A 26,623-nucleotide genomic window follows, 5' to 3' on the forward strand; every position below is an offset into this window, starting at 1 on the left:
CCCCCCCCCCCCATCCCCCCCCTCGCCTCCCCAGCAGGCGCGGCGGCACGGCCATCCAGTGGGGGTGCGTCTGCGCGGGAGGCGTGCTACGCGGCGGTGCCGAGCTGCAGTGCCGCTCGTGCGCCCTCACCTTCCACTCCAAGTGCGAGCGGCTCGACTACACACCCGCGGAGCTCGCGCGCTTCGCCGCCGACAAGACGTTCCTTTGCTCGTCGTGCCAGCAGCAGGAGCTGCAGCGCGCGGGGTACGACCCGTCGGCCGGCCGCTTCGTCTGGCAGTGCCAGTCGTGCACGCGCTGCTTCGAGGCGGAGGAGCACCGCACCGCCGAGCGGCACGGCGCTCGCTGTGCTGCAGAGCTGGAGCGCCGCGAGTGGTCCTGCGTCTGCGCCGACCCGAGGGCGCGCAAGGCCCTCGCGACAGAGTGTGCCGACTGCGGCCGCTGGTTCCACTACGGGTGCAAGGCGCAGTACCGCGACGGCGGCGCGAAGGACCGCTGCGTCGCGTGCCAGGACGCGGCCGACGACGCCGACGCCGCGGTGGCGGTGGCTAGCTGCTCCAAGACGTGCCAGAGATCTGAGGTAGGAACATAGGAGAGCGGACTGGGACACGGAGGTGAGCTAGTGCGCGCCGACGTGGCTACTCTCGTGCGCCGGCTAGAGACGGCGAACCGAAGAGGGGACCGCCCCGTGTAGGCCATGGCCGCCGCGCCGCCGCCGCAGCACCGTCGCGCGACGGCCGCCGCCGCCGCCTCCGCGGTGGCGGTGGCGGTGCGCGGCCGCCAGCCGAGGGACGAGGCGGCGGCTGGCGGCGGAGGGGCTGGCGGCGGAGGGGCTGGCGGCGGAGGGGCCGGCGGTGCAAGGGGCGGCGGAGGGGGAGGCGGCGGAGGGGGGGGCGGGGCGGGCGGGTATGGGACGGAGGGGCGCTGCCCCCTCGCCGCGCTCGGGCACCGCGAGGTCGGGACGCTGGCGGACGGGCGGGTGGAGGTGCGGCCGTCCACGCTCGGCGATCTCCCCATCCCTCCCCATCTCTCCCCGTCTCTCCCCATCTCCCCCCATCTCTCCCCATCTCGGCGCATCTCTCCCCATCTCCCCCCATCTCTCCCCATCTCTCCCCATCTCTCCCCATCTCTCCCCGGGCCTCCCCGTCCCTCCCGGTGCGTCCCGGTGCGTGCGGATCCGTGCGCGTGGGTGCGCGTGCCTGCGGGTGCGGGCGTGCACGCGCGGCGAGGCGGCGGGGCTCGGCCTCTTTGCGCGCGAGCGCGTGCAGCCGGGCGAGGTGGTCTCGACGTACCACGGCTCGCTGCTGTACAAGGAGGAGATGGCGCCCGAGGCGCCCGCCCCTGCCGTCGTCCCCGGACACGTCCACGACGCGTCCACGACGCGGCCGCGACACGTCCAGGACACGTCCCATGACACGTCGCCGCAGGCGGACGCCTCCTACATCGTCCGGCTGCCGAACGCGGGCGGCGCGCTCGTCAACGGCAAGCCGTACGCCGACGCCATCCGCGCGAACCCCGCCAACCCGTCAGCGGACGGGTGCCACGTGCCGCTGGCCGGCGCAGCCGCGTGGGGCTTCGGCGCGGGCGCGATGGCCAACGACCCTCGCGACAAGCGGCGCACGAACGCGCTGCTCGCCTTCGTCAAGCCCGCCGCCGTCGGGAAGGCCGTCGCCGACCTCGCCGTCGTGCGGCCGGTGCTTCTCGCCACGCGGCAGATTGAGCCCGGCGAGGAGGTCTTCTACTCGTACGGCTCGAACAAGCCCTTCGAGCGGCTGCGGCAGGCGCTGCAGGCCGCGCAGCAAAAGGAGGCCAAGGGCAAGCAGATAGGCTGCAAGCTGGTGTGGCGTGAGCACGGCGTGATTTGACCAGAGCGCGCTCTGCCAGCGGTGAACGGGAGGGGCGCGGCGGACGAGCGGTCTGCCAGCAGCCGCCCCCCACGACGATGGTCAATACGCGATAGCCCGATCGATGAGCTCTAACGTCTTGTACCTATGTGTACGCTGTGGGAGGGGCGTCGGGTAAACGTACAGTTTCGCATGTGTCGTATGAGTTCGTTATATTCTTCCCTTACAAAACTCTTCGGCCGACTTGCCTCCTTTTCCTTAGAGACTGAGAGAGAGGATGAGAGGTTGTGAGAGCGCCTCACACCTCAGTGCTCAGAAAGCACAGAATGCCTGCAGAAAGATGTGAAGATTGAAGTCCACAATCTCCAAACACCAAAGCTTCGGCCTTCGCCTCGAGGCTTCTCTCGCGTACGTACGATCGTATACTTGTAGCTTAATGCGGCATACGTAGAGCCGATTTGAGTTGCTCTCGAATGCCGGTCGGAATCGATGTGCATCTTCATCGGCGATCTGTATCTGTATCTTGACCTTGATCTTCGATCGTCGGCTCTAATGGGGAACAAGGGGAGAGGGGCTCTCTCGCGCGGACGTGTATGGTGTAACCTCCACGCCTGGCCTCGCGCTTTTCGTCGGCGGCGAGGACAGGTCCCGGCGGGCCGGCGGCTCGTCCCGGGGGTCTCGCGTGCGTCGAGCGCTCGGAGATCCAGGCACTACGGTCTACGCGCCCCCTCTTCGGCAAAAACACCACACAACAGTGTGTGGCACACTCCACGACCCCTAAAATCTCCAACCGTGACGGACGGTCCATCACACTAGAGCAAACGCACCCTCTTACACCACCCCAAGAAGCGGCCGCAGCCACCCGCAGATGCGCTCATCCTCGACAGAGCCGCCCATCCTGCCGTCAAACAGTGCCGCCAAGCGTGTCACCGCCTCCGTGCCCAGGGGCGGCGCTCCCCGCCGCTCGCCGTCGCCGCCGCCTCCGTCCGCCTCCTCCTTGGCGAGCGGCTGGCTCGGCGGCGGAGGCTCCGCGCCGCGCGCGGTGCAGAGGAGTTTCGCGACAGAGCCAATTGCGGCGGCGGTGGCTGCGGCTGGCGCGTCAGCCAGCGATGGGGGGCGAGAAGCGGGTAGCGTCGCGGCCTCTTCCAGCTCGAGCACGGCTCGCGCGAGCGCCTCTCTCGTCGCAAACAGCGCGCCGGCCGGAAGCGGCAGCCCGCCGACCACTGCGCCGTCACCGGTCTCAGGCAGAGGTTGCTGCAGATAAGGGTGTCAGCAGGGATCGGATCCAGGCCGCCCTGGAAGAGGCACTGGCCCTCCCATTCGGCCCACTCGGAGGCAAAACCGATTATGACAACCATCACATTGACCACGTCCGCTCGTGTGCGCAAGCAAACGGCTTCGCGCTCGACCCGCAGATCAAGGCCATGGCGGGGAAGCTCGGCCTCGAGCCTCCAAGGCCGGCGCCGTGGCTCGCCATGTTTGTGCACCTCGCCGATCTGCTCGACGTGGCGGTTCTCGTGTCCGAGGCGCATGGAGGATTGCCATTGGTGTACTGCAACAATGCGGCGGCGCGCCTCACTCGATACTCGGTGTCGGAGATGCTCGGCCGCAGCTGCCGCTTTCTCCAAGGGCCGGACACCGAGGATGAGGCCGTCGGTCGGCTTAGTGCGTCCCTCCGCGCGGCCGAATCCGCCTCAGTCGAGCTCACAAACTATCGCAAGGACGGCAGCCAATTCAGGAACGCCCTCTTCCTGCAGCCCGTGCATGACAGCTGTGGGGCGTGCCGCTACGTGATTGGCCTGCAGGCGGACGCCGCCGACAGCCCCTCCGTCCGCCGCGCCGCCACTGTCTTCCGCCTGCTGCCTACCCGCTTCGCCGCGGAGCTTCAGCCGGCGCCATTGACGGCTCTTGTGCCAGAGGCACAGCTCCACACCCAGTGGAGGAGCTCACTCGCCGCCCTTTCTCGTCTCGCCCTCTGCGCCGACTGGGGTGCGACCCTGCGCAGCATTGTGCGACAGCCCGTCGCCCTTGAGGCGTTCCACTCGTGGCTCCGGCACAGTCCCGTGGCCGCGAAGCAGCTAGAGGTTTGCGCTGCGGCGGCACAGCTCGAGGATTTGCCTCCTGATGCGCAGACCGCGGCGGTTGGCGAGATGTGCGAACGCCACCTCGGGCTCCGCGGCGGCAGTGCCGAGCAAGCGCTAGCAGCGGTCACGGCCGCGGCGGCGCACGCGGTCTCAGTGCTGCTGCGCTCGGAGGCATTGCCCAAATTCGTCCTCTCCCCCGCTTTCTTGCCCCTCGCAACGCTGTGGATCGCGGAGGCCGAGGAGCTCACGGCGGGCGACATGCCGCTTGAGGCTCACCCGCGCACGGCGCGCGAGGAGGCGGCGCTAAAGCTTCGCAGCAACCATAGCCGCGTGCTGCGAGACGTGTGTAACGACGGGAGAGCCAACATCGACGGCAAGCCGCTCACCCAGCTCGAGCTCCTCCGCATCAACCCCGAGGACGAGAGCGAATCCGACGCCGCGCTGAAGGAGATCTCCCGCCGGCTGCTCGGCGAGGGCACCTGCGACCCGTCCTCGCGCAAGGAGAGGGCGGTCTGGGCCGCCGTGGCGAGGTACCTAAGCGCTCGCACTCAGTCCACGGCGGAGGAGAAGCCTGGACGCGAGCCCGACATGAGCGCGCCGGCTGCAGCGGCGATGCGCGCGGTCCTGCGGTCGATGGTCACGGCGAACGACTTGGCTGAGGCACGCGAGCTGCTCTGGCCTGGGTACCACGCGCCGGGCGATGCTGAAGGGTGGGTTTGCGCCTTTGCCCAGGCTGCCTCGCGCCTTCCTTTCAGCCTCGTCCTCACCGACACGTCGCTGGCGGGCAACCCGATCGTCTTCGCCAATAGCGCCTTCCGCGAGCTGACCGGGTACGAGCGGCACGAGGTGGAGGGGCAAAACTGCCGCATGCTGCAAGGCCCAGGGACAGAGCGGCTCTCGCTGGCGGTGATGGTGAACGCGCTGCGGCGCGGCGTCGACTGCCACCTTCGGGTGACGAATTACCGCAAGTCTGGGGAGCGGTTCTCGAACTTGCTCTCTCTGCGGCCTGTGCGCGACGGTAGCTCCGCCTATCGCTATTGCGTTGGCCTTCTGTCCGAGATCGACGCCCAATCTTTGCAGAACCCGGATGTGCCTGCCACGTCGGCAAAGCTAGCCGCTCTTGCCGATCTCTTTGCACTCCTGCCAAATCGTTTTGGGTCGGATCCGCTCCTCTCGAGTGGCAAGACGCACGTCGCCGCAGAGATGGTCTGGGAGAGGCAAATTCCGCTACGGGATCGGCTGGCCGACGCGATGCGAGGCGGAAGGCTCGCGATTATGGGCCTCCTTGGTCGCGGAGGTTTGAACGACGGGGTAAGCCCGCTGTACGCCACCAGCCACCGGTCGCACCTCGAGCAATGCGCGCGGCCCACAGACAAGGATGCGGCCAGGACCGATGACGACCGGAGCGATGGAGCGACCACCCGAGCAGTGAGCGAGTCGAGCGGAAGCGGGCAGGGCTCCGCTAGGAGCAGCCCGAGCGCGTCACCGCGGATGGCACGCCTCCGCCTCCCGGGGCGGCGGCCGAGCCGGAAGTTGGCTCTGCCACCAGCCTGTGGGTCGTCAACTTCTTCAACCGCGTCGCCCGCCGCGCTCGTGCCGAAGCCGCCCTCCTCGCCTCGATCCCCCTCCTCCCCCGCGCCTGCTTCGCCGCAAGCCCTCGCCACGCCGCCCACGTCGCCGGCAAGCTGCGGGCCAGACGCGCCCTTTGGCTTTGCCCTGGTGCCAAACTTTACCGTCACATCGCGAGCGCCCGGTCGCCAACACTTTCTTTTCTAACCGTGCCGATGTGGGTGTAAAGCCTTTAAAACCGTTTAGGCTAAAGCCGTACTAGTTTGTGCGCGAGACACACACACAGTCCACACACCCGTGTCCCAGCATGAGGGGCGTTGAGGACAGAGGACAAGAGGAGGCGGGCGGGCGGCGGCGTGCTTGGCGAGGGAGCGGCGGCGGCGGAGGCGGCGAGGCGGCGCGAGCGGCGGCGCGGGGTGGACATCGCGAGAACAAGAAAAACAAAGCCATGTTTGGGCGCCTTTCGCCCTTCTCATCACTGCCCCGGCGCCCACGTCTCGATCTTCTTCGGCAGCAGCTGGTTCGACTCGTCCTCTCCGTGGCCTAGGCAGGCGTCTTCGCCCTCGCCCCAGGTAAAGACGGCGCTGTCGGCGGTGACAGCGATGCTGTGGTAGCCTCCCGCCGAGGTAGCGACGACGCGCTGGCCAGCAAAGGCCTCGACCATGTTCGGCAGCAGCTGGTTCTGCTCGTCGCCGTGGCCTAACCGGCCAAAGCATCCCCAACCCCAGCTCCAGACAGCGCCGTCGGCGGTGAGGGCGAGGCTGTGCGCTCCTCCAGCCGACACGGCGAGGACGCGCCGCCCAGCGAACGCCTCGATCTTCTTCGGCAGCAGATCGTTCTGCTGGTCGCCGTGGCCCAGCCGGCCCCAGCCACCGTGGCCCCAGCTCCAGACGGCTCCGTCGGCGGTGAGGGCGAGGCTGTGCGCTCCTCCAGCCGACACGGCGAGGACGCGCTGCCCAGCCAACGCCTCGATCTTCTTCGGCAGCAGCTGGCGCTGCTCGTCGCCGTGGCCCAGCCGGCCCCCGCCTCCATAGCCCCAGCTCCAGACAGCTCCGTCGGCGGTGAGGGCGATGCTGTGGTGCAGTCCTGCCGACACGCTCACGGCGCGCTTGCCACACAGCGGAGAAGGGAGGCGGGTCGGCGTGTTGAGCCGCGTCACGCCCTCACCGTGGCCGAGGAGCTCTTGAGCCGAGCCGCACGACGAGAGCCGCCCCTCGCCGTCGATGAAGACGCTGTGCCGGTCGCCTGCCGTCGCCCTCGCCGGCGGGTTGGACTTGCACAGCAGCGCCGAATAGCACAGCCACCGCACGGCGCAGCCCTCGCCCTCTGGCTGCGCCGGCAGCTGGTAGCCGCGTTCTTGCGCCCACAAGCGGATGGCCTCCACCGCAAGCGAGGCGTGAAAGACGAGGGAGACGGCCGTGACGCGAGCGATGTCGGCGGGGTCGCAGCGAGAGACGACGCGCACGAGGAGGTCCGTGGGGAGGTCGAGGAGGCGGGCGGGCGGCGGCGTGCTCGGCGAGGTAGCGGCGGTGGCGGAGGAGGCGAGGCGGCGCGAGCGGCGGCGCGGCGGGGTGGACATCGCGAGAAAAAGAACTGTCGGCGCGATGGCCGCGGCGTACGGCTTAGGTGAGCAATTCCTCGCTGCGGCGCAGGACGAGGGCACATTCGGCGAGTGGCTCGACGAGCTACCCTTTGAGGTGGCTGCGGCGACCGCCCGGCTGCTCAAGCACCACGCGCGCTCCGGCGCGTGGGTCGAGCTCTCGCCCGGCAACCCCCAGGCCCCGCGCGCTGGCCGCGACCGCGACCGCTCGAGCCCGAACTGCCCGTCAGACATGTCGGAATTGTCGGAGAATAGCGACTAGCACACCTCTGTCGAGTCCCAGAAACCCGAGGAGTCACACAGTCCACCTGTGTGATGCACGCCCTGCGAGCGGGGCGGGGTGCGCACTGTCCCTCTGTGTTCGTGTGCGTCGCCCATCTCTCCCTGGAGATGACTGCTCTATTTATTTATTTATTTATGCCGTCCTCCCGTCTCTCGGGGCCGTTTTCTTTCTTTCTTTGTTTTAAAACGACGGATCGACAGGGCCGAGATGCGCCAGAGCCAAGTCAACCTCGCACTCTCGTCGCCAGGGGCTGGGCGCACATAGTCCTACCTTTCTACCTACCTACCTACCTGTTGTGCGAGAAAAAGAATTTAAAACAACAACTCTCGCTCACAGCAGACAGGCTCGACACAGGTGCGAAAAAGAATCAACGAAGAGCCGAAACTTGGTGCTGCTCCGGAAAGTGAGAAACGCCCGGCAAACCTCCCATACGCGTGTTTGGTCGCTCCTTTCCTCGGGCTGTTCCACCTCCTTCCAACCTAGGCGGGGCGAGGGGGCGCGCGGGCGCGGGGTGCGGTACGGTGTGGGTGTGTACGTGTGATGTGACTGCAGGAAGTGACCATCCGTTATTAACAAGGAAGGCGCTCTCAAATAAGAATTTCCAGGCGATTTTTTCGAGGAAACTCTGTGGGTTCTCGTGGCATGGGGCCCGGGCGGCCGTTGCTTTTCTTTTTTTAAGAAATTGGAAAGAAATTGGACGGACGCTCGCGATTCGCCCTCGGCCGCCTCACCCCCGCGCCACCCCCTCCGCTGCCTTGCCTACCCCACAACCCCCGATTTGGACGCCCGAGGGGCAGGAAGCCGAATTGGGTGAGAACGGAGTTCTCTGGTAAGCTCAGCTGTGAACTTCCCACATCCCAGTGAGCATGTCCGCTCTCGCTCCTCCCCCGTGCCCTCCCACGTGTGATGCCGGCGAGGCGTGTGGCTTCTGCCTCATGATCGTAAGGTGCGGGGCTTGGGACGAGTTTTTTCGGTTCTGGGAGTCACCTCCATGCCAATCGAACCTCCGGCCAGGGGTCTGGTGTGCTGGCGATGGGCGGTGCGGCACACATGACCCGACAATCTTTGAATTCAGCCACTGCGACGCGGACGGGATGTATGTCCGCAAGGACTGCCGGATAGCCAACTCCCCTCCGCCGCCATCCCCGCCGCCTCCTCCACCGTCACCTCCACCGCCAATGCTCGAGTCTATACCGCCACAGCCCTCACCAACAGTACCAGTCCCCGTGGCGGCGCAATCTATTGATGAGGGAGGAAAGAGCTCTTGGGGTCAGCAGAGCCAACTGGAGCAACTAGGCCAGCCGGAGGCGCTAGCGCAGGCAGACGCGAGCAACGGCACCACGAACGTAGAGCTTGTGCCTGCCTACAATGTCATCGCTGGCTTCCTGTTGTTGCCGTGGATTGTCCGTTGGCCGTCCAAGATGTGGATGATTATCATCTTCATCTCTGTCTTGCTCGTGCCAGCCGCGACGTTGCTATGCTACTATTTCGCTTGCGTCCATGCGGGACGCTCCTCTGAACGCCGCGGTACCCTCGTCCTCTCGGAGGACGAGGTCCCGGACTTTGACGAGGCTGCGGAATTCAAGCCTACGATGCAGCACCAGCCTTACAGTGGGAAGATCTAGAGCGTAGAGGTAGAGCACTCTGATGACAGATCTCAGTGTCAGTCCAATTTTAGGAGCTGGGTTGATGTGCAAAAAGAAAGGAAGACATTGACCGCACGAGGGAGCCGGGGCTAAAGCCGGCGGCGGCGCGCGCGGCGCGGATTTCCTTATAGAGGGCAAGTTTGATGCAACCCCCAAAAACAACCCTCGGCCGTCGCAAGCCCTCGCGAGTTCTTTTGCCCGTGGTGCACCGTATCAGGTATCACTCTACATCAGAGTCATCACTTGCTCGTGCGGACACGTCTGCCGCCACGACGTCGAGCCAGCGCCTCGCGACGGCCGCCCACGTCTCGGAGCGCAGCGTCGGCGTGTCGACGGACGGCAGCGCGCCGCGGGCCTTCCACTCGAGCAGGATCTCGGCCGCCCTGGCCGCCGCCGCGCGCTGCGTGCTCGGCTCCGTCGGGTCGCCCTCGACGCGGAGGACGTAGTCCTTGCTCGGGTCGGAGAAGACGGCGACGCTCGAGGTGAGCGGCACGCAGCCGAGCATCGCGGCCTCGCGCACGGCGATGCAGTCGATCTCGGGCCAGTCGCCCACATAGTAGAGGAGCTGCGCGCGCGCCTTGGCGCGCAGCAGCTCCAGCTGCCCGACGCGGCCGTGGTCGACCACGCTCGGCCCAAAGCTCGCGAGGAGCGCCTTCATGCCGTCGCGCCACGCCGAGGCTGGGTGGAGCAGCTCGTGCGTGCGCCAGCCGTAGTACACGTGCAGCGTCGCGTCGGGCACGCGCGCCAGCAGCGCCGGCCAGCCGTGGCGCAGCATGTGCTCGAGGCCGCGGTCGTACGACGACGTGTACACCAGCCGCGGCGCGGCGGGGCGGGGCGCGCCGGCGTCGGCCTCGGCCGCTGGCGCCGCGGGCTGCCGCCGCTCGGCCTTGACTCTGGCGACCATATCTCCCCGCATCTCCCCGTCTCTCCCCGTCTCTCCCCATACCTCGGCCTTGACTCTGGCGACCAGCTCCTCGTCGACGCCGTTGGGGAGGACGCAGGCGGGCGTACCCGAGGCGACGGGCGGCAGGACGCCGCGCTGGAACTCGCTCTTGCACATGAGGCGGTCCACGCGCGCGAGGCGGCGCGGCGACATGTCGCGCCGCCGCGGCATGTCGTGCAGATCGAGCAGCACGAGCCGCGCGTCGAGGGGCTCGTCCAGCAGCTCGAGCGAGCGCCACGCGATGAGCGTGCCGAAGCTGTCGGACGGGTTGAAGGCCGCCACGTCCACGAGCCGCACGCCGCGCCACTCGCGCTCCGTCGCCGCCGCCGCCGCCGCCGCCGCCGCCGCGGCGCCATCGGCGGGCGCGCCCATGCGCAAGTACACGGCCACCTCCCGGTCGGGCTCCATCGCCTTCCAGCGCGAGGCGAGCTGCAGCACCGCCGTCTCGGAGCCGCCCAGCCCGGTCTCGAGCCGCTCGGGGCCCCACGGCTCGAGCGCGACGCCCGTGTAGTACACGAGGGAGGAGGGCGGCCACGCGCGCGGCGGCGGCCGCTCAGCCGCTGGCCTCCAGTGGCGCGACTCGGAGCGCGAGAGCGACGCGACCGTACGCGAGGCGAGCGCGCGCGTGGGGGCGTGGCCGCTCGTCTGCAGCAGCGCCGCCAGCTGAGAGAGGAGAGGCGCCGCCTCGGGCATCGCGGCCGCCGCCTGCTCGCGCGCCGTCGCAGACACACGGCACAGCCTCTCGAGCGCCCGCAGCGAGGCGTGCCGCGCCGCCTGCTCCGCCGGCGAGGAGGCGGCGGTGGCGGCGGAGGCACAAGCGGCGCCGCCGCTCGGGAGGAGGTGCAACGCGAGCGCCCCTGCGGCGCCGCACTCGACGAGCAGGTCAAGCGCGTCGTCGTCGGCGCTCGCGTTGCACACGGCGCCCGCGGCGCGGCGGCGCACGGTCAGCTCGTCCGACGCCAGCGCGGCGACGAGGGGGGCGGCGCACGCGCGCGGCGGCAGCCTCACGAGCCGCGCGTGCTCCTCGCCGCGGGTGAGTAGATGCTGCAGCGCGCCCGCGCCCGCGGCGTGCGCCTCAACGGGCAACTCACCTGTTCACAGGCAGAGGTGAGAAGAGACGCTGCTCACGCCTCCTGGCGCCTCCGCGGGCAAGGCCACGCCCCGGGCGAGCACCCCGGCGAGGGCGGCGAGTAAGCTGCGGCCGCCTGCGCCTCCTCCCCCCTCGCCTCCTCCCCCCTCGCCTCCTCCCCCCTCGCCTCCTCCCCCCTCGCCTCCGCCCCCCTCGCCTCCTCCCCCCTCGCCTCCTCCCCCCTCGCCTCCGCCCCCCTCGCCTCCTCGCGGCAAGCGCTCGACGGAGGAGGCCGCGTGCGACCCCTCCGGCAGCGCGGGCCCGCTCGTGCGGAAGAGGAGCTCCTCGCTCAGAGCGGCGGCCGCCACGACCGCCCGCAGCTGGTCTGGCGGCAGCGAGGGCGGCGGCGGCGGCGGCGGCGGCGGCGGCGGCGGCGGCGGCGGCGAGGGTGGCGTACGCAGTAGCGCCGACAAGACGTCGAGCACGCTCGCCATCGCTCCGGCGTGCAGAAGGCGCTGGGCAACCGCGGCGCCGTCCGCAGGTGCCGCCGTCGCGGCGGCGCGATGGTCGGCAGAGGCTCGACGGAGCGCGTCGAACGCCTCCGCCACCTCCTCAGCGTCGACGGCGCCACCGGCCGACCTCGAGGACCTGCCGAGCAGCGTCCCGAGCGTCTCCCCCCCACGCGCCGCCGCCGCCGCCGCCCCCCCGTGCGTCGGTGGTTCAAGCAGCGAATCGCTCGCCGCGCGCAGCCGTCGGAGCATGGCGCCAGTGCTATCCTCCTCCGCAGCGCCGGCCTAGAGGCGGCGGCGCGGCGGCTCGCAGACAGCTCGCGCAAGTGCGCATCTCCCCATACAGAATCTCCCCATACCTCCCCGCATCTCCCCGCATCTCCCATATCTCGCAGACAGCTCGCGCAAGAGCGTGAGGAGGCGGAGCGCCTGGGCTCCGCGCCTGGGCGGGGTGGGACGCATCCGCCCGCCCCCCTCCCCCGCCCTCCCCCCCTGTGTCGCCCGCTGGCCGCATGCTGCTGCATGCCTGCGAGAGAGAGCGGTTGTCGAGGCCGCCGCCGTCGCCGCCGTCGCCGCCGTTGCCGCCGCCACCGCCACCGCCGCCTCTGCCTCCGCCGCCGCCGCCACAGCTCGCCATCGGCGCCGCGAGCGCCGCACATCCCTCGGCCACCGCGCGCTCGTTCGCCTCGCCGCCCACGGGGCGCGGCAGCGCCGCGTCGCGACGCGGCGGCGCCGCGTCGCCCCCCGCCTCGCGCCGCACCGCCAGCCACGCCTGCAGCCTCCAGTGGCTCGCCGTGGCGGACGCCATCCTCCGCGCCGCCGCCTCGAGCAGGGCGGCCAAGTCGTCCGGCGGCGGAGGCAAGTCGTCCGGCGGCGGAGGCAAGTCGTCCGGCGGCGGAGGCAAGTGGTCCGGCGGCGGAGGCAAGTCGTCCGGCGGCGGAGGCAAGTCGGAGGGCGGCGGAGGCAAGTCGGAGGGCGGCGGAGGCAAGTCGGAGGGCGGCAAGTGGGAGGGCGGCGGCGGCGGCGGCGCGTCTGAAGGCGGCGGCGGCGGGGCGGCGGGCGGCGGCGGGTCGGCGGGGAGCGCGGTGGTGGGATGCTGGGACGGAGGCAAGCTTGCGATGGCGCGCGCGTGCTGGGCGTAAAAGGCGGCGTCGGCGGCGGGGAGCCAGGGCGGTGGCGCCGTGTCCGGCTCGTGGCCCAGCCGCCGCAGCCGCGGGAAGGTCGACCACTCATGCTCGCATCCGTCGAGGCGCACCGTCATCAGCGTCGGGCTGCGCGACTGCCGCTCGAGCTCCGCGCCGTCGAGAAGGGCGTGGCGCAGGGGGGGGGCGCCGCGCTGGGGGAGGACCGGCGCGTCCGACAGCAGCAGCTTCATGAAGTCGACGTCCTACGCGGGCTCCGCTCCCGCTCTCAGAGCCGCCGATCCTCTGCCACCACCGCCAGCGAGGCGCACGCGAGGCGTCGCGCCTCGTACGGCGTGTCTGGAAAGCCGGGAGGGTCGTCCGAGCCGGGCGCCCACGTCTTCCGGAGCAGCAGCGCGGTGCCGGGGTTGCCCAGCTCCGCGGAGAAGACGCCGCCGCCTCCCGCCGCCGGCATCTCAAAGTACGAGGCGCAGCCGCGCGAGGCGGACAGCTCGCACACGCAGCGCACCTGCACGGAGCACGCGTCGGCGCCGGTGCGAGCGAGGGCGTCGAGCTGCGCCTGCGCCGCGTCGGCCGAGCGCCAGTCGTCGTCGTCGCAAAAGAGGATGGCGTCCGTGCCCGACAAGCTGCACAGCTCGAGCGCGAGGTTGCGCTTGAGCCGCAGGCACACGCGGCCCGTCGCGTCTGGAGGCACGGCGACGTACCGCACGGCGACGTGGCCCTCCGCGACGGCGCTGTCGGCGCCGCACAGCCGCGCTCGATCCACGCCGCAGACGGCGGCTCGCACGTACGGCCAGCCCGCTGCGTCCGGGCCGTCGTCGAGCACGAGGACCTCGAGTGCCGTCGCCGAGGAGACGCGCTGCGCCGCCGCCGCGCGGACAGCGCGCTCCAGCAGCGGCGCCCGCTCCGGGCGGCGGCGCGTGGCCGTGAGGACGACGACCGTGAGCCTGCGGGGCGGGAAGTCCACCGCCATATGTGGGCGCGCTTTTCTTTTTTCGTGGCGCTGTTTTTCTTCAATGCGCCCCTTCCCCTCCTTTTGCAAAATCCTGTGAGGCGGGAACGTGTCTGTTCTCGACACAGCCCTGGTTTGGTACGCCCGTTTTATTTCTTTCTTTCCCTTGCTTTACCTTTCTCTTCTCTTTCTTGTTGCCAAGCCCAAACGCCAAAGAAAGAAAAGAAAGAAAACAGACAACCCAAGGGAGGGATGGGAGGACGGCACGCCGCCACCACACAGGGATTTTAAGGAGAGGAGTGTGATGCGCTAGCCGTCGCCCACCCTAGGGAGTCTGCCGCTTCCTATCTCTTTTCGCAGTCTCTCGCCGATTCTCGCTGCAACCTTCATGCCACCTCGCGGCCGTCCCACTCTCGTCGTTCTCTCCCTTGTCACTTCCTCCTCTGTCGCGTCATTCTCTTCTGCCTCGTCCTGCGCCGCCGCCGCCTGCCGTTCCCTTGTTCTCTCGGCTTCTTTCGCCTTTCGGCGCAACTCCGCCCTCCTTGCTGCATATCCTGGCCCCTCGAGTCTATCGAGCTCCCCTCGCGCAAGGACCACATTTCTGACTCCCACTCCGATCATTTGCCTCCAGGTCATGTTGTTGCTCAGGTCCACTCTCTCTTCGAACACTCGTGCCTCTACGGATGATGCCGGCGCTGGGGTCCCCTTCGGATGCATCGTGACATCTGACAACTGAATTTCCACTGGTTCGTCCTCCTCGGAGTCATCTTCCCCGTCCTCCTTCCGTTCGGCTCTTCGCTCGGTACGTTCGGTGTGGCTCACCCTCCATGCCGTGAACAGGCGCTTTATCCACCCTATATTCTTCTCTCGTTCCTCTGCCCGTGCCTTGGTCTTGTCGTTGTTTCGCACCCATGTCTGTATGGCAATCGAGGCTGCCTTCCCCACTACCTGTAGTTCACTCGTCACCTCTCCCGCGAGCTCCCTTCTCTTTCTTTCGGGTATGGAGTCCGTGAGTGCGGGTAGCGTGCAGGCAATCACGGGCGCTATTTTGTCGTACTCCTCTTCGGCGAGCGCTCCAAATCTAGACCCTTTCGCCTTTAAGGAGGCTGCCCTCGCTCGTCTCAGGAATGTGGCGGTGTCTTTTGCCCAAACGCCAAACCACAGTTTTCCGTGAGCACTTGGTGAGCGCGATTTTTTTATTTCCGCCGACCTGGACTCGTCCAGTTTGTGGCCCTGTCTCTCGCTCGGGTGATCCGCCGCCGCTCCCCGCCCCAAATCGCAAACGACCGTCGTCGACCGCGACGATCGAGGGCTGCATGCCGCAAGGGCTCGAAGCCTTCCACGAAGAAGCATCCGCCGCCCCGCCCAGTCTTCTGCGCGCACCGATGGATTGACAGACTCGCAACCTGCGCGGCCACAGGAACGATGCCCTACCTCGGTGCCAGTTTTGATGACGCCACGCAAGCCGCGCTGGCGGAAGCCGCCGACCGCTTTGCCGCGAACTCGCCCTTTGAGAGGGATCAGACGCGGCCCTTCCACATCCCACTGATTGGCGGGCTGCACGTCTACACGCGCGACGAGATCAGCAACGCCGTCGAGGCTGGCAGCCAGGCCGCCTCCGACGCCATCGAGGGCCGGTTCGTCCGATGGGAGGCGAGCCCGCGCGGCCGCCTCCGCGTCGTGGTCTCGCTCAAGAGCCACGACGGCCTCGAGCGCATCCGCTGGCTGCTGCCGCGCGGCAAGGAGTGGCGCGACGAGAAGTACGTGGACGTCGGCTCGCTCTCCGAGGTGAGTCGGTCGGAGAGGGACGCCTTTCTCGAGGCGGCCGCTGCGGCCTTCCCCATCACGGAGAGCAGCTGCTTTGCTTGCCGCGCGCTCGACTACGTCGAGCTGCCAAAGAAGCCGCCGGCCTCGCGCGGCAAGCGCCGCGCCAAGCTCGCGGAGTCTGTGGCTCGCATCGTCGTCAGGGAGGACGCGATGGCCATTTCCCTCGACGACCTGATCAAGGAGCGCAAGGCCAAGGGCGGCCTCAAGAAGCCCGCTCCGAGCAACGGCTCGCAGCTCAACCCTGACGCGGCCGTTTTCGTCCCTGGCGCCGCGGCCAAGCTGCCGCGCGCCACGACGCCCAGCGGCCGGAACAGGGCGGCGCGACCTGGTGCGCTCGTCAAGGCGGGCCCGCTTGGCCCGCCGGCCATCCGACGCCAGCACGCGCGGAGGCAGCAGCCGACGGCTCCGAAGGAGCGGGTGGGGAAGGGCCCCATGAGCGGCGGCCCGATCCGAAAGAACAGGGCGAATGGAATGCAGCGGGCCTCTGGCGCGGCGTTGATTCGCCCGTAAGCCCATGCCTTCGCCGACACGAGATGCGCGACGCCGCCGGGAGAGCGGAGACGTGGCTGGCCCGTGGGGACCGAGAGACTGACCTGACGTGACTTGCGTTGTTGAGAGTTTCTTGTGCCGGATGATGACGGCCGATGTTTGTTTGCTGCTGGTTGGTTTTCTTATTTCTTTTTTTGATTTTAAGATCTATTTTCTTTTCAGTCTTGCTTTTTTTTCACCGTCGGCGGCCTGCCGCCGCTCTCTGCCCTCTCGGCGGCCGCCACAGCGAGCACCCACCCGCAGCCCGGGGGCCACGCGGCCGGGCACCAGAGGCCTTCGATGGCGGCCTCGCCCGCCATCGACCTGGGATCCCGGGCCCCTCCGGGTGGGTCCGGGTGCACCCGGAGTTTGTTACTCAGCTGGTCCGCCGCCTGCCGAAGAATTTTGCGGACGCCGTTCCCGAAGCCGCCGAACGTCTCGAAGTCAAGCAAACGCAGATCGCAATTCTTCTCCCGCGCGAACCGGTAGTCGCCCTTCTTGTAGAGGGCCGTCACAGGTGCCTCCGCCTCCGCCTCCCCCTCACTCTCCTCCTCCTCCTCTTCCGCCGCCGCCGCCTCCGCCTCTGCATCCTCCGCCCCCCCCCCCCCCCCCCTCTGGCCGTGGCCATATGCAGCAAGAGATACGTTGTGTTGTGGCCTCGGGGGATTCTCCGTTGTGAGACAGCGCGGTAGAGCGCGCACTCTCACACTCTCACAGCTCACAGCCTCGGACAGAGCAGGGCCTTCCTGCTCAACCCTTTCGGCCACTCGCCTGCGTTCATGAAGAGAGAGAGAGAGAGATCTTCTCTTCTTCATGAATGAAATCGCTGGAGTCCTGTATACTTCGGCAGCAGAGGCGCCAGCGGCAGCGCGGCGCCGCCCCGTCCGTGCGTTGGTTAGTTAGATGTTGGTGCGCGCAGCAGCCCTACTCCACCAAAGGCCGAACCCAGACGATGGTGAGTGCAGATTCCCTGAGCCGCTTCGACGCGGCCGTGCTAGTGGCGGAGCGAGGCGAGGAGGAGGCAGTGTTGGCGTGGCTTGAGGGCGGCGGGCGGGCCGACGCGACGTACGAGAGAGGCAAGGTTAGCGGCATCACGCTGATGATGGACGCCGCCAACAACGGCCACGAGCGGGTGGTCGAGCTGCTGATGCGGCACGGGGCTAAGGTCAACCATCAGAGCAGCGACGGCTTGACCGCGCTGATGGCCGCCGCCGTCAACGGCCACGAGCGGGTGGTCGACGTGCTGATACGGCGCGGCGCGGAGATCAACCTGCAGGACAGCGACGGCGGCACCGCGCTGATGTTCGCCGCTTTCTTCAACCGCCCCGCCGTCGTGCGGCGCTTGCTGCGGGCGGGCGCAGACGCGGCGCCCATTGTCAACGGCAAGACGGCGCTGCAGCTGGCCAAGGAAAAGGGCCACGCCGAGTGCGTCGAGGTCTTGTCGGAGGCGGCGGCGGCGGCGGACGGCCGGGCAGGGGCGGGCGTTTCGTCGGGCGCGGCAGTGGCAGCGATGGACGCGCCGCTGCTCGGCCAGCGAGTCGTACTCGGCGGGCTCTCTTCCCGCCCCGAGCTGAACGGGCAGCGGGGCGTGGCGCGGAGCTTCGAGGGCGGGCGGTACGCTGTGGCACTCAAGGGCGGCGGCGAGAGCGTGCGGGTGCGGCCGGGCAATCTGTCCCCGGCGGCGGCGCCGCCGAGCGGTGGCGTGGCAGTCTCCGACGAGGTCGTGGCAGCGGCTGGGCGAGGCGACGAGGCGGCGGTGCTGGCGTGGCTTGACAGTGGCGGGCGGGCCAACGCGACGTACGAGCAAGGCGGCGTGAGCGGCCTCACGCTGCTGATGCGCGCCGCCCGCCACGGCCACGAGCGGGTGGTCGAGCTGCTGCTGCAGCACGGTGCTGAGGTCAACCTGCAGGACAGCGACGGCATCACCGCGCTGATGTTCGCCGCCCTCCACGGTCACGAGCGGGTGGTCCAGCTACTGATTCGGCACGGCGCGGAGATCAACCTGCAGGACAGCAGCGGCCTCGCCGCGCTGATGGCGGCTGCCGGCTGTGGCAACGAGCGGGTAGTCGACTTGCTGATGCAGCACGGCGCTGACGTCAACCTGCGGGACATCAAAGGCATCACCGCGGTGATGACCGCCGCCCTCTTCAACCGCCCCGCCGTCGTGCGGCGCTTGCTGCGGGCGGGCGCAGACGCAGCGCCCACTGTCAACGGCAAGACGGCGCTGCAGCTGGCCAAGGAAAAGGGCCACGCCGAGTGCGTCGAGGTCTTGTCGGAGGCGGCGGCGGCTGCAGACGGCCGGGCAGGGGCGGGCGTTTCGTCGGGCGCGGCAGCGGCAGCGATGGATGCGCCGCTGCTCGGCCAGCGAGTCGTGCTCGGCGGGCTCTCTTCCCGCCCCGAGCTGAACGGGCGGCGGGGCGTGGCTCAGAGCTTCGAGGGCGGGCGGTACGCTGTGGCGCTCGACGGCGGCGGCGAGAGCGTGCGGGTGCGGCCGGGCAATCTGTCGCCGGCGACGGCGGCGCCGAGCGGTGGCGTGGCAGTCTCCGACGAGGTCGTGACAGCGGCTGAGCGAGGCGAGGAGGAGGCGGTGCAGGCGTGGCTCGACAGTGGCGGGCGGGCCGACGCGACGTACGAGAGAGACGGCGTGAGTGGCATCACGCTGCTGATGACCGCCGCCAACTACGGCCACGAGCGGGCGGTCGAGCTGCTGCTGCAGCACGGCGCGGAGATCAACAAGCAGAACAGCGACGGCGACACCGCGCTGATGAACGCCGCTGTCGGAGGCCGCGAGCGGGTGGTCGACTTGCTGATACGGCGCGGCGCGGAGATCAACCTGCTGGACCGCAACGGCTGGACCGCGCTGATGCTCGCCGCCCTCTTCAACCGCCCCGCCGTCGTGCGGCGCTTGCTGCGGGCTGGCGCAGACACGGCGGCGCGCAGTGCGAGAGGCAAGACGGCGCTGCAGCTGGCCAAGGATAAGGGCCACGCCGAGTGCGTCGAGGCCTTCAAGAAGCACGTCCAGGATATGCTGGCGGGACGGCCCACGGCGACGGCAGCCGGCGGCGCAGGCGCAGGCGGCGCTTCCTCCGGCGGCGCCTCCTCGGCTGAATCGAGAGTCACGGAGACGCTCTCTCCAGCGGTGGCGGCGGGGCGGGCGTCGAGCGGTGCCGCGGCAGTCTCCGATGCGATCGTGGCAGCGGCTGGGCGAGGCGAGGAGGCGGCGGTGCTGGAGTGGCTCGAGGGCGGCGGGCGGGCCGACGCGACGTACGAGCAAGGCGGCGTGAATGGCGTCACGTTGCTGATGACCGCCGCCGTGTTCGGCCACTTGGGGGTGGTCGAGCTGTTGCTGCGGCACGGCGCGGAGATGAACCTGCAGAACAGCAACGGGAGCACCGCGCTGATGTACGCCGCTGAGAACGGCCTCGAGCAGGTGGTCGACTTGCTGATCCAGCGAGGCGCGGAGGTCAACCTGCAGAACAGCGCCGGCCACACCGCACTAGTGTTCGCCGCCATCAACGGCCACGAGCGGGTGGTCGAGTTGCTGATACGGCGCGGCGCTGAGGTCAACTTGCAGGACATCAAAGGCTACACCGCGCTGATGTACGCCGCCCTCCTCAACCACCCCGCCGTCGTGCGGCGCTTGCTGCGGGCGGGTGCAGACGCTGCTGACGGCAAGACGGCGCTGCAGATGGCCAAGGATAAGGGCCACGCCGAGTGCGTGCGCGCCTTCGAGGAGCACTTGTCGACCGCAGCAGAGGCTGGGGGGGAGACGGCGGCCGCAGAATCAGCCGAGCAGGCCGCGGCGGCCGCACGCGAGGCGGCAGCGGCTGCGGAGGCGGCGGAGGCGCGCGATGCTGCCGAGGCGGCGCTGCGCGAGGCGGTTGAGGCGTGCGGCCGAGGCAACGCCGATCTCGAGGCGCTCAGGGCGGCGATCAACGCGAACACCGAAGTCGCTGACGGCTCGGAGGCGCTGCGGGCGGCGCGGCGGTTGCACGACGAGCTGGCGGAGCGAAAGGCCCGCGAGGCCAGGGCGCTGAAGCGACAGCGGCAGAAGGAGGAGAAGGCGGCGGCGAGGCAGGCGGAGGCGGCAGCGCGGGCGGCGGAGCGGGCGGCGGAGCAAGCGGAGGAGGCGCGGGCCGCAGAGGAGGCGCGAGTGGCGGAGGAAGCGGATCGGGTGGTTGCAGAGGTTGCGGCGGCGCGGGCGGCGGAGGAGGCGGAGGCGGCATCGCGCGCAAGGGAGGAGGTAGAGGCGAGGGCAAGGGAGGAGGCGGCAAGGGAGAGGGAGGAGGCGAGGATGAGGGCGGAGGCGGAGGCGGAGGCGGCGGAGGCAGCGGCGGAGGCGGCGGCTGTAGAGGCAGCAGTGGCGGCCGTGGCGGTGGCGGAGGCTCAAGAGGCGGCGGCAGCGGCGGCGGCGGCAGCGGCGGCGGCGGCGGCAGCGGCGGCGGCGGCGGCAGTGGAGGCGGCGGCGAGTGTCGCCGTCCTCGCCGCTGCCGCCGCGCCGCCCGCCGCCGTCCCTCTCGACGAGCTCATCGCGGCGACCGACGGCTTTGCCGAGGCGCGCAAGGTGGGCGAGGGCGGCTTTGGGCGCGTCTATCGTTGCGACGCGCTGCCGTCGCTTCCGCGCGTCGCTTGCGGGTTCGCCGTCAAGACGGCGTTGGTCGGTGTCGGCGCCCAAGGCCTCGCCGAGCTGCAGAGCGAGGTGCGCACGCTCAGCGCGGCACGCCACCCGTCCCTGCTTCCTCTTCTCGGTGTCTGCTTGGCGCCGGCGAGAGCGTGCCTCGTCTACCCCCTCTGCCGCGGCGGCAGCCTCGAGGACCGCCTCTACCGCGCTCCAGCCGCGCTGCAGCGGCTCCGCATGCTCGGCTTCGAGACGCCGCCTCCGCCGCTCTCCTCCGCCGCACGGCTCCGCGTGTTGCACGACGCAGCGAGCGCGCTGCACTACTTGCACACGCTCTCCCCGATGATCCTGCACCGCGACGTCTCGGCGGGCAACATTTTGCTCGACGAGCGCGGCAACGGCTACCTCGCCGACGTGGGCCTCGCGCGCGCGGCAGAGGCGACGGCCGGCGGCAACCAGCAGGTGTCGCACCTGTCGACGCAACGCATCTTTGGGAAGCCCGGCTACATGGACCCGATCATCATGCAGGACAACCAAGCTTCTCAGCTGACCGACGGCTATGCGCTCGGCATCACGCTACTCGTCGCCCTGACCGGCCGCGGCGCCGTCGGCTTGCTCAACGCGTGCGACGATGCGCTGGAGGAGCCCGACACGGCGGAGAGCATCGCGGCGGCCGACGCGGGCTGGTCGGCGGCGCAGGCCGAGGAGCTGGCGCGGCTGGTGGTCGGGTTGGCGTACGAGCGGAAGAGGAAGCGGATGCCGCTCACAGTGGCGCTGCCGCGGCTGGAGGCGCTAGTCGAAGCGGCGGGGGAGGTGGAGGAGACGGCTGAGGCCGAGGAGCGCCTGTGTGACCTCTGCTGGGACGCGCCGCGCTCTGTCCGCTTCGCATGCGGCCACGCGCTGTATTGCGAGACGTGTGCGCAGCGCGTGCTGGAGCGCGACAGCAACTGCCCGGCCTGCCGCCAGCCGGCGCTGCCCATTGCCGCAACTGGGCGGTTGGTGGCGGCGCAGACGACGTTTGTCCACCAGCCGCCCCCGCGCCCCGCGCCCCAGGCTCAGCCCGTGGGCGCCACGGCGGCAGTCGGTAGGCGAGGGGGGAGAGGGGGGCGTGGACGTGGCGGGCGGGGCGGGCGGGGCGGGCGGGGCGCGGGGCGCGGCGGCTCTGCTCTTAGTCGTTAGTGCTTTTACACTTCATGAATCGCCGAGGGGCACCCGCACGCTCAGCGCAGGCGAGATCTAGAAAAGCCATACTGCATACACGACAGCACACAGGCTAGTGCCATTTCACTCTGACACGCTAATCTTGAAAAACGTCTCCAAGCTCCAACGTCGGAGCTCCCCGTGTTGCTTCCAGCGCCCTCCCCCGCGCTCCCTGCGGCCATGGCCGATACTACTAGTATGAGAGGTCATCTGGCTACCGCGAGAGCGACCCAACTCGTCGACATCGTCCGATGATAGTGCCGCAAAGTCAGCCTTCGGAGGCTATCGTGGGGTCAAGCCGGCAGTAGCCGTGACATGTGGTTCCACCACCCCTCGTAGGCTTTGCCTCTGACCGCCACCACTTAGGCTCCGTTTTGTGGACGAGGCTGCGCCAATTCGACCAATTCGACCAATTCGGCCGAGGCCGCTGCCGCGGCCCCCCCGGCGCCTACGGGGCGCCCCGGGGCGCTCAGATGGCCCTCGCCGCCCCCGCCCCCCTCCCCGCCGCCGGCGCGGCGCCCCGATCGCGCGTCGTTATCACCGAAGAGCTCGGAGACGTTCTCGAGACGCCTGTCGGTCCCGGCGAGGCCATGTTGGTGAGAGCCGTGGCGGGTGCCGGCAAAAGCACCATGCTGGAGTTGCGGGCTCGGAGGAACCCCTTCCAGCAGTTCCTCTACTTGGCGTACAATGATTCGGTGGCGGAGGAGATGTCTCAGAGGTTTGCCGACCTACCGAATGTCACCGTGCTGACACTGCATGCCCTTGCGTATGCCCACACGCCGCCTCAACTCACCGCCGAGATTGCGGATACGATCACAACGTCCGCAGCGGAGCTGGCGCGGTTCACGCGCACATCTCCCGCCGACTGGCCGCGAGATCGCCAGGATGACGTGCTGCGCATAGCCGCTTCATCGCGTCGGCGGACACGGCTCTGTCTACAGATCACGCAGCGGAAGAGATGGAGCCGCTGCGTGTGGTGCAGGGGGCGTCGGCGCTGTGGCGGGCAATCGCCGCTGGCAACCACCCGCTCGACCACGATTGCTACATGAAGATGTTTCAGCTTGACTCGCTATTAGCTACATTCGAGGTGCGTGCCGACAACTGGGTGGGCTCGGGCTCACATATTTGCTCGCATTGTACCCCTGCGAATTGTCTCTGATGAATGTGCGCCTCAAGAGATTTGAGCCATCCATGGTGGCAGCTGCGGCAATCCACCTCGCGCTGCACACACGCAACCGCTCCTCGTGGAGCGCGCATTTGACGGCACGCTATCGCATCTTCTTAGTGACCGCACCTAAACCTCCTTCTCACAGCTGATTGATCCCTCTCTCCGCCCCTTCCTCCCTTCCCCGCAGCGCTGCCCACGGCACCATCTCCTGGTGCCCCGCTGCCGCCCCACCCGCCGCGCCGCCCGCCGCCGATGGCCCGGCCGCCACCGCCACCGTCGGCGGCCGCCTCCCGCCCACCCGCACCGCCGCCCCGGCCACTGCCACCCGCGCCGCCGCCTCGCCCAACGCCGCCGCCGGCCCACCCTCCCGCCCGTCGCCGCTGCCGCCGCGCCGCCGCTGCCGCCCTCCGGGCCGCCTCCGGCCCCGCCACCTGCCTCGCCGCCGCCCACGCGACTGGCCTCGCCGCCGCCACCGCCACCGCCCTCCCCACCGTCCTCCCCTCCGCTCTCACCGCCGCCGACGCGCCGCCACGCCGCCTCGGCCTCCGCCCTCGCCGAGCCGTCGCCACCGCCCTTCTCGCCGCCTCTGCCGCCCGTGCCGCCTTGGCTGCCGCCTATTCCGTGGCCCTCGCCACCGCCGCCGCCGTCGCCGCCGCCGCCGCCACCGCTACCGCCGCCTCCCGCCCCGCCACCCCCTCCGACACCGTCACCCCCCCTCCCTCCCACCATCCCGGCCGGCCTCCTCCGTTCTAGCCCCAACTACCACACACCACCACCGACCTCCCCGCGCCCCCACACGCCGGCCCCGCGCACCCACGCCACTACCATCGCCCACGTCGCCCTCCCGGCCCCCCACCCCGCGCCCCAGGCTCTTCATAGCTCCGCTCGGAGCGTCCTGGCGCCGCCTCCCCAACCGCTGCGGCCCACGCGGCCGCCGGGCGGCGCGACGGCGGCTACCGGCCGGCATAGCCCTTCCAGCGCCGGCCGGGGGCTGCGGCGGCGCGCGGCGCGCGGCGGGCAAGCTGCCTGCTGGCGGGCGGCGCTTCTAGTCGTGATTTTAGTGCCGCGTAGGTCGCCCTTCGGCCACTTCTCGGGCGTGCGGCCGCAGCGCGGCGAGAAGGCGGCGCGCTCGGCCCGCTGGCGGAGGTGAAGCCCCCCAGAGCGGAAGCTGGCGGGCCGGGGGCGTCGGGCGGGTGCACGGCGGCACCCGTGCCACCGGGACGGGCCGTGGTGGCCCGTGTGGCGGCCGTGAAGGGCCGTTTGGTGCGCCCCGGCGGCCTCCTGCACGGCGGCCGCCGGGGCCGGTTTGGACTGTGCTTGGGGGGGTGGAGGGGTCCGGTGGCCGGTGTGATGGTCGTTTATCACCCTCCTATCACCCACTTACCGCCCCCGGCCGTGGGGGCCTCTCCAGACGCCGCCATTTATGATTTCAAAGGGTCCTGCCGACGCTCATCACAGTGCGGCGGAGGGGCCGGAGCCGGCGCCGCGGAGGACGAGGATGGCCGTGGCGGACCGGGACGAGCTCTGGGAGGTTCAGTGTCAGTGAGTATATTGTAGAGGCCACCCATGTGCACAATATCTTGACTGAGAGCTAAGCCAGGGGAGGCGATGCCGAGGCCGTACAGCAGCTTGATGGTGCTGCGCCGGCGTGCGTCCCGCCGGCCGCCGGGGCCGGTTTGGACTGTGTTTGGGGGGGGGGAGGGGTCCGGTGGCCGGTGTGATGGTTGTTTATGGCCCTCCTATCACCCACTTACCACCCCCGGCCGTGGGGACCTCACCGGACGCCGCCATTCATGATTTCAAAGGGTCCTGCCGTCGCTCAGTCCGAATCACAGTGGGGCGGAGCCTACCCTGCCGGGGCAGTCGGAGAAGGGGCAACTCCGTGTGCACTGACGGTCGGCCGTCAGAAAACACGCCTCCGTGGCTCGGGTTACACCAATCCTCGCTACCCAACGCGCGGCCAAAGGATATCCACCTCGAGAACCTCGAGAACCTCGAGAGCATGAGATGTATTTGCCGGGGCTCCAGCCTCCAGGCCCCAAATGTGTGAGTGTAGAGTTGTGTTTGCTATTGATTCTTCGAAGCTTGTACAAGGTCTGTAGTACACCGTACGAAAAAGGGCCGAGCTACACCTACAGGGAGATCTCCACCTCGTAGGGCGCCTCCGAGCCGGCCGTCAGCGTCTCCGACAGATCGTTCGAGTCGGTGGACGCCCGCCGCAGCAGCAACAGCTCTGGCTGACTTCCCCGCCGCTCCGCCACCTCGGCCCACAGGTCGACCCCCGTCCGCAAGTGGCCCGACGCGCTCAGCCATCCCTCAAAATCGACGCCGACGTCCTCCTCACCCGCCTCGGCGGCCGCCGCCGAGCCGCCGCCGCATCCTCCTCCTTCCCCACCTCCGCCGCCGCCGCCGCCTCCGCCTCCGCCGCCCTCGCCGCCGCCCTCGCCGCCGCCCTCGCCGCCCTCGCCGTCGCCCTCGCCGCCTGCGCCTCTGCCCCCTCCCGCGCCGCTCGCTCCGGCCGAGCCCGCGCCGGCGGGGGAGCGCGCCGCCGCCTCCTCGCTGCAGTGGACGAGGTCGAGGCCTCCTGGCGCCGCCTCACCCGGTTGCCGCAGCCGAAAGTGCGGCAGCAGCGGCAGCATCCCCTCGGGCGCGAAGTGCCAGCACAGGTTCCAAAAAAGGGAGGGGTAGAGGAGGCGGCAGCGCTCCCAGCCGCGCGCGAGCGCCCGCCGCCCGTGCGGCCCGCTCTCGATCTGCAGCACCATGTTGAGCTCCTGCAGCAGCAGCGACGGCGAGAGGAAGGGGCAGGACAGGTCGCCGTCCGCCGCGCGCGACCCTTCGCTCGCCTCCTCCTCCGCATCTACCTCGCTCGCCGCCGCCGCGCCAGCCACCCCCCTCTCGGGCGAAGGCGGCGGCGCCGCCGCCTCTGTCGGCGCCTCGGTGCCGCCGTCGCCGCCCTCGCTGCGCAACCGCACGAGCAGCAGCGGCTGCCACGCGCCGCCGCAAAAGGGGCAGCGGCTCCCGTACCCGGACTCCTCGCCCTGAGCCGCGTACCAGCCCGCGAACGCCGCGCGGGCGCCGAGCTGCCTGCCGCAGCCGCAGCCGCTGCCCGCCGCCGCGACGCGCAGGCGCGCGCCCAGCACCGGAGCCGGGCAAGCGCCGTCGCCGGCGGGTGGCGTGAGCGGCGTGACCGGCGTTGGAGGGCGCGGCGTGAAGGGCCGTGCCTGGGGAGGGGGTGGGGCGGGGTTGGGGCGGGGTTGGGGCGGGGTTGGGGCGGGGTTGGGGCGGGGTTGGGGCGGGGTTGGGGCGGGGGTGGGGCGGTGGTGGGGCGGGTGGGCGTCGGGCGGGCGAGAGTCGACGAGACGAGCTCTGCAAGTGGCACTACCTAACGCCAGCGGGGCAGTGGAATGGACCTCGCCTGGCCCGCCGCGCCCGGCGAGAGGAGCGAGGAGAAGGAGGCGCAGCCGCGGGGAGAGAGGCCGGGTGAGGTGCCGCCCATCAGCAGCGCGTGCGAGAAGCAGCCGAGCGTTCGCGCGTCGGGCTTGCCGCCCGCCTCCTGCAGCTGCTCGAACACGGCGCGCGCCCAAGCCGACGAGCTTTGGCGCGAATGCCCCCCCTGCCAGGGGAAGGGGGGTGTGGGAAAAGG

The 26,623-nt window shown here is 69.8% G+C and overlaps 9 protein-coding genes across 9 annotated transcripts in view; 6 read left to right on the forward strand and 3 right to left on the reverse strand.

The window, feature by feature from the left end:
• EMIHUDRAFT_455505 (hypothetical protein) overlaps positions 1-2,060 on the forward strand; it is a 3,275-nt gene extending 1,215 nt beyond the window's left edge. Inside the window, exons 3-5 of the mRNA XM_005787107.1 lie at positions 38-542; positions 954-983; positions 1,426-2,060. Coding sequence (XP_005787164.1) covers positions 38-542; positions 954-983; positions 1,426-1,863 — 973 coding nt within the window. The 3' untranslated portion in view covers positions 1,864-2,060. The remainder of the gene's footprint in view (positions 1-37; positions 543-953; positions 984-1,425) is intronic.
• A 1,326-nt stretch (positions 2,061-3,386) lies between these two features.
• Positions 3,387-3,662, forward strand: EMIHUDRAFT_59704 (hypothetical protein; the record flags this gene model as incomplete). Its single annotated transcript, XM_005787108.1, has 1 exon — positions 3,387-3,662. A coding segment is annotated over one exon (276 nt), but the record flags the coding sequence as incomplete, so codon positions are not given.
• Positions 3,663-8,310: 4,648 nt separating this feature from the next.
• Positions 8,311-9,073, forward strand: EMIHUDRAFT_363324 (hypothetical protein). Its single transcript, XM_005787109.1, has one exon. It carries the CDS (start codon positions 8,473-8,475, stop codon positions 9,001-9,003), a length of 531 nt encoding a protein of 176 aa, XP_005787166.1. The 5' UTR covers positions 8,311-8,472; the 3' UTR covers positions 9,004-9,073.
• A 144-nt stretch (positions 9,074-9,217) lies between these two features.
• On the reverse strand, positions 9,218-12,823 carry EMIHUDRAFT_441170 (hypothetical protein). Its single transcript, XM_005787110.1, has 6 exons — positions 12,499-12,823; positions 12,269-12,435; positions 12,072-12,247; positions 11,237-11,830; positions 11,127-11,172; positions 9,218-11,052 (listed from the first exon to the last, which is right to left on the reverse strand). Exons 1-6 carry the CDS (start codon positions 12,804-12,806, stop codon positions 9,245-9,247), a joined length of 3,099 nt encoding a protein of 1,032 aa, XP_005787167.1. The 5' UTR covers positions 12,807-12,823; the 3' UTR covers positions 9,218-9,244.
• Positions 12,824-12,955: 132 nt separating this feature from the next.
• On the reverse strand, positions 12,956-13,660 carry EMIHUDRAFT_228245 (hypothetical protein; the record flags this gene model as incomplete). Its single annotated transcript, XM_005787111.1, has 1 exon — positions 12,956-13,660. One exon carries the CDS (start codon positions 13,658-13,660, stop codon positions 12,956-12,958), a length of 705 nt encoding a protein of 234 aa, XP_005787168.1.
• Positions 13,661-14,863: 1,203 nt separating this feature from the next.
• Positions 14,864-16,175, forward strand: EMIHUDRAFT_363328 (hypothetical protein). The gene has a single exon (XM_005787112.1). The coding sequence runs from the start codon at positions 15,065-15,067 to the stop codon at positions 15,974-15,976; it is 912 nt and encodes a 303-aa protein (XP_005787169.1). The 5' UTR covers positions 14,864-15,064; the 3' UTR covers positions 15,977-16,175.
• Positions 16,176-20,288: 4,113 nt separating this feature from the next.
• EMIHUDRAFT_71319 (hypothetical protein) lies at positions 20,289-21,227 on the forward strand (the record flags this gene model as incomplete). The annotated part of the gene is made up of 1 exon (XM_005787113.1): positions 20,289-21,227. A coding segment is annotated over one exon (939 nt), but the record flags the coding sequence as incomplete, so codon positions are not given.
• Positions 21,228-21,323: 96 nt separating this feature from the next.
• On the forward strand, positions 21,324-21,764 carry EMIHUDRAFT_363330 (hypothetical protein; the record flags this gene model as incomplete). The annotated part of the gene is made up of 1 exon (XM_005787114.1): positions 21,324-21,764. A coding segment is annotated over exon 1 (396 nt), but the record flags the coding sequence as incomplete, so codon positions are not given.
• Positions 21,765-24,925: 3,161 nt separating this feature from the next.
• EMIHUDRAFT_228248 (hypothetical protein) overlaps positions 24,926-26,623 on the reverse strand; it is a gene marked incomplete at both ends in the record, with an annotated part of 5,856 nt that continues 4,158 nt past the window's right edge. The window contains 5 exons of the mRNA XM_005787115.1: positions 24,926-24,973; positions 25,131-25,316; positions 25,580-25,622; positions 26,005-26,064; positions 26,391-26,593. Of these exons, the coding sequence (XP_005787172.1) occupies positions 24,926-24,973; positions 25,131-25,316; positions 25,580-25,622; positions 26,005-26,064; positions 26,391-26,593 (540 nt within the window). The remainder of the gene's footprint in view (positions 24,974-25,130; positions 25,317-25,579; positions 25,623-26,004; positions 26,065-26,390; positions 26,594-26,623) is intronic.

This window comes from Emiliania huxleyi, assembly GCF_000372725.1.
Source record: "Emiliania huxleyi CCMP1516 chromosome Unknown EMIHUscaffold_145, whole genome shotgun sequence".
NCBI classification, from domain to species: Eukaryota; Haptophyta; order Isochrysidales; family Noelaerhabdaceae; genus Emiliania; species Emiliania huxleyi.

Coding starts and splice junctions, on each gene's coding strand:
- EMIHUDRAFT_363324 (XM_005787109.1), top strand. CDS start 8,473: ATGTATGTCCGCAAGGACTGCCGGATAGCCAACTCCCCTCCGCCGCCA.
- EMIHUDRAFT_441170 (XM_005787110.1), bottom strand. CDS start 12,806: ATGACGGTGCGCCTCGACGGATGCGAGCATGAGTGGTCGACCTTCCCG. Junction 12,436..12,498: donor TCCGACTTGCCTCCGCCGCC/CTCCGACTTGCC, acceptor GCCTCCGCCGCC/GGACGACTTGCCTCCGCCGC. Junction 11,053..11,126: donor GCCGGGGTGCTCGCCCGGGG/CGTGGCCTTGCC, acceptor GAACAGGTGAGT/TGCCCGTTGAGGCGCACGCC.
- EMIHUDRAFT_363328 (XM_005787112.1), top strand. CDS start 15,065: ATGCCCTACCTCGGTGCCAGTTTTGATGACGCCACGCAAGCCGCGCTG.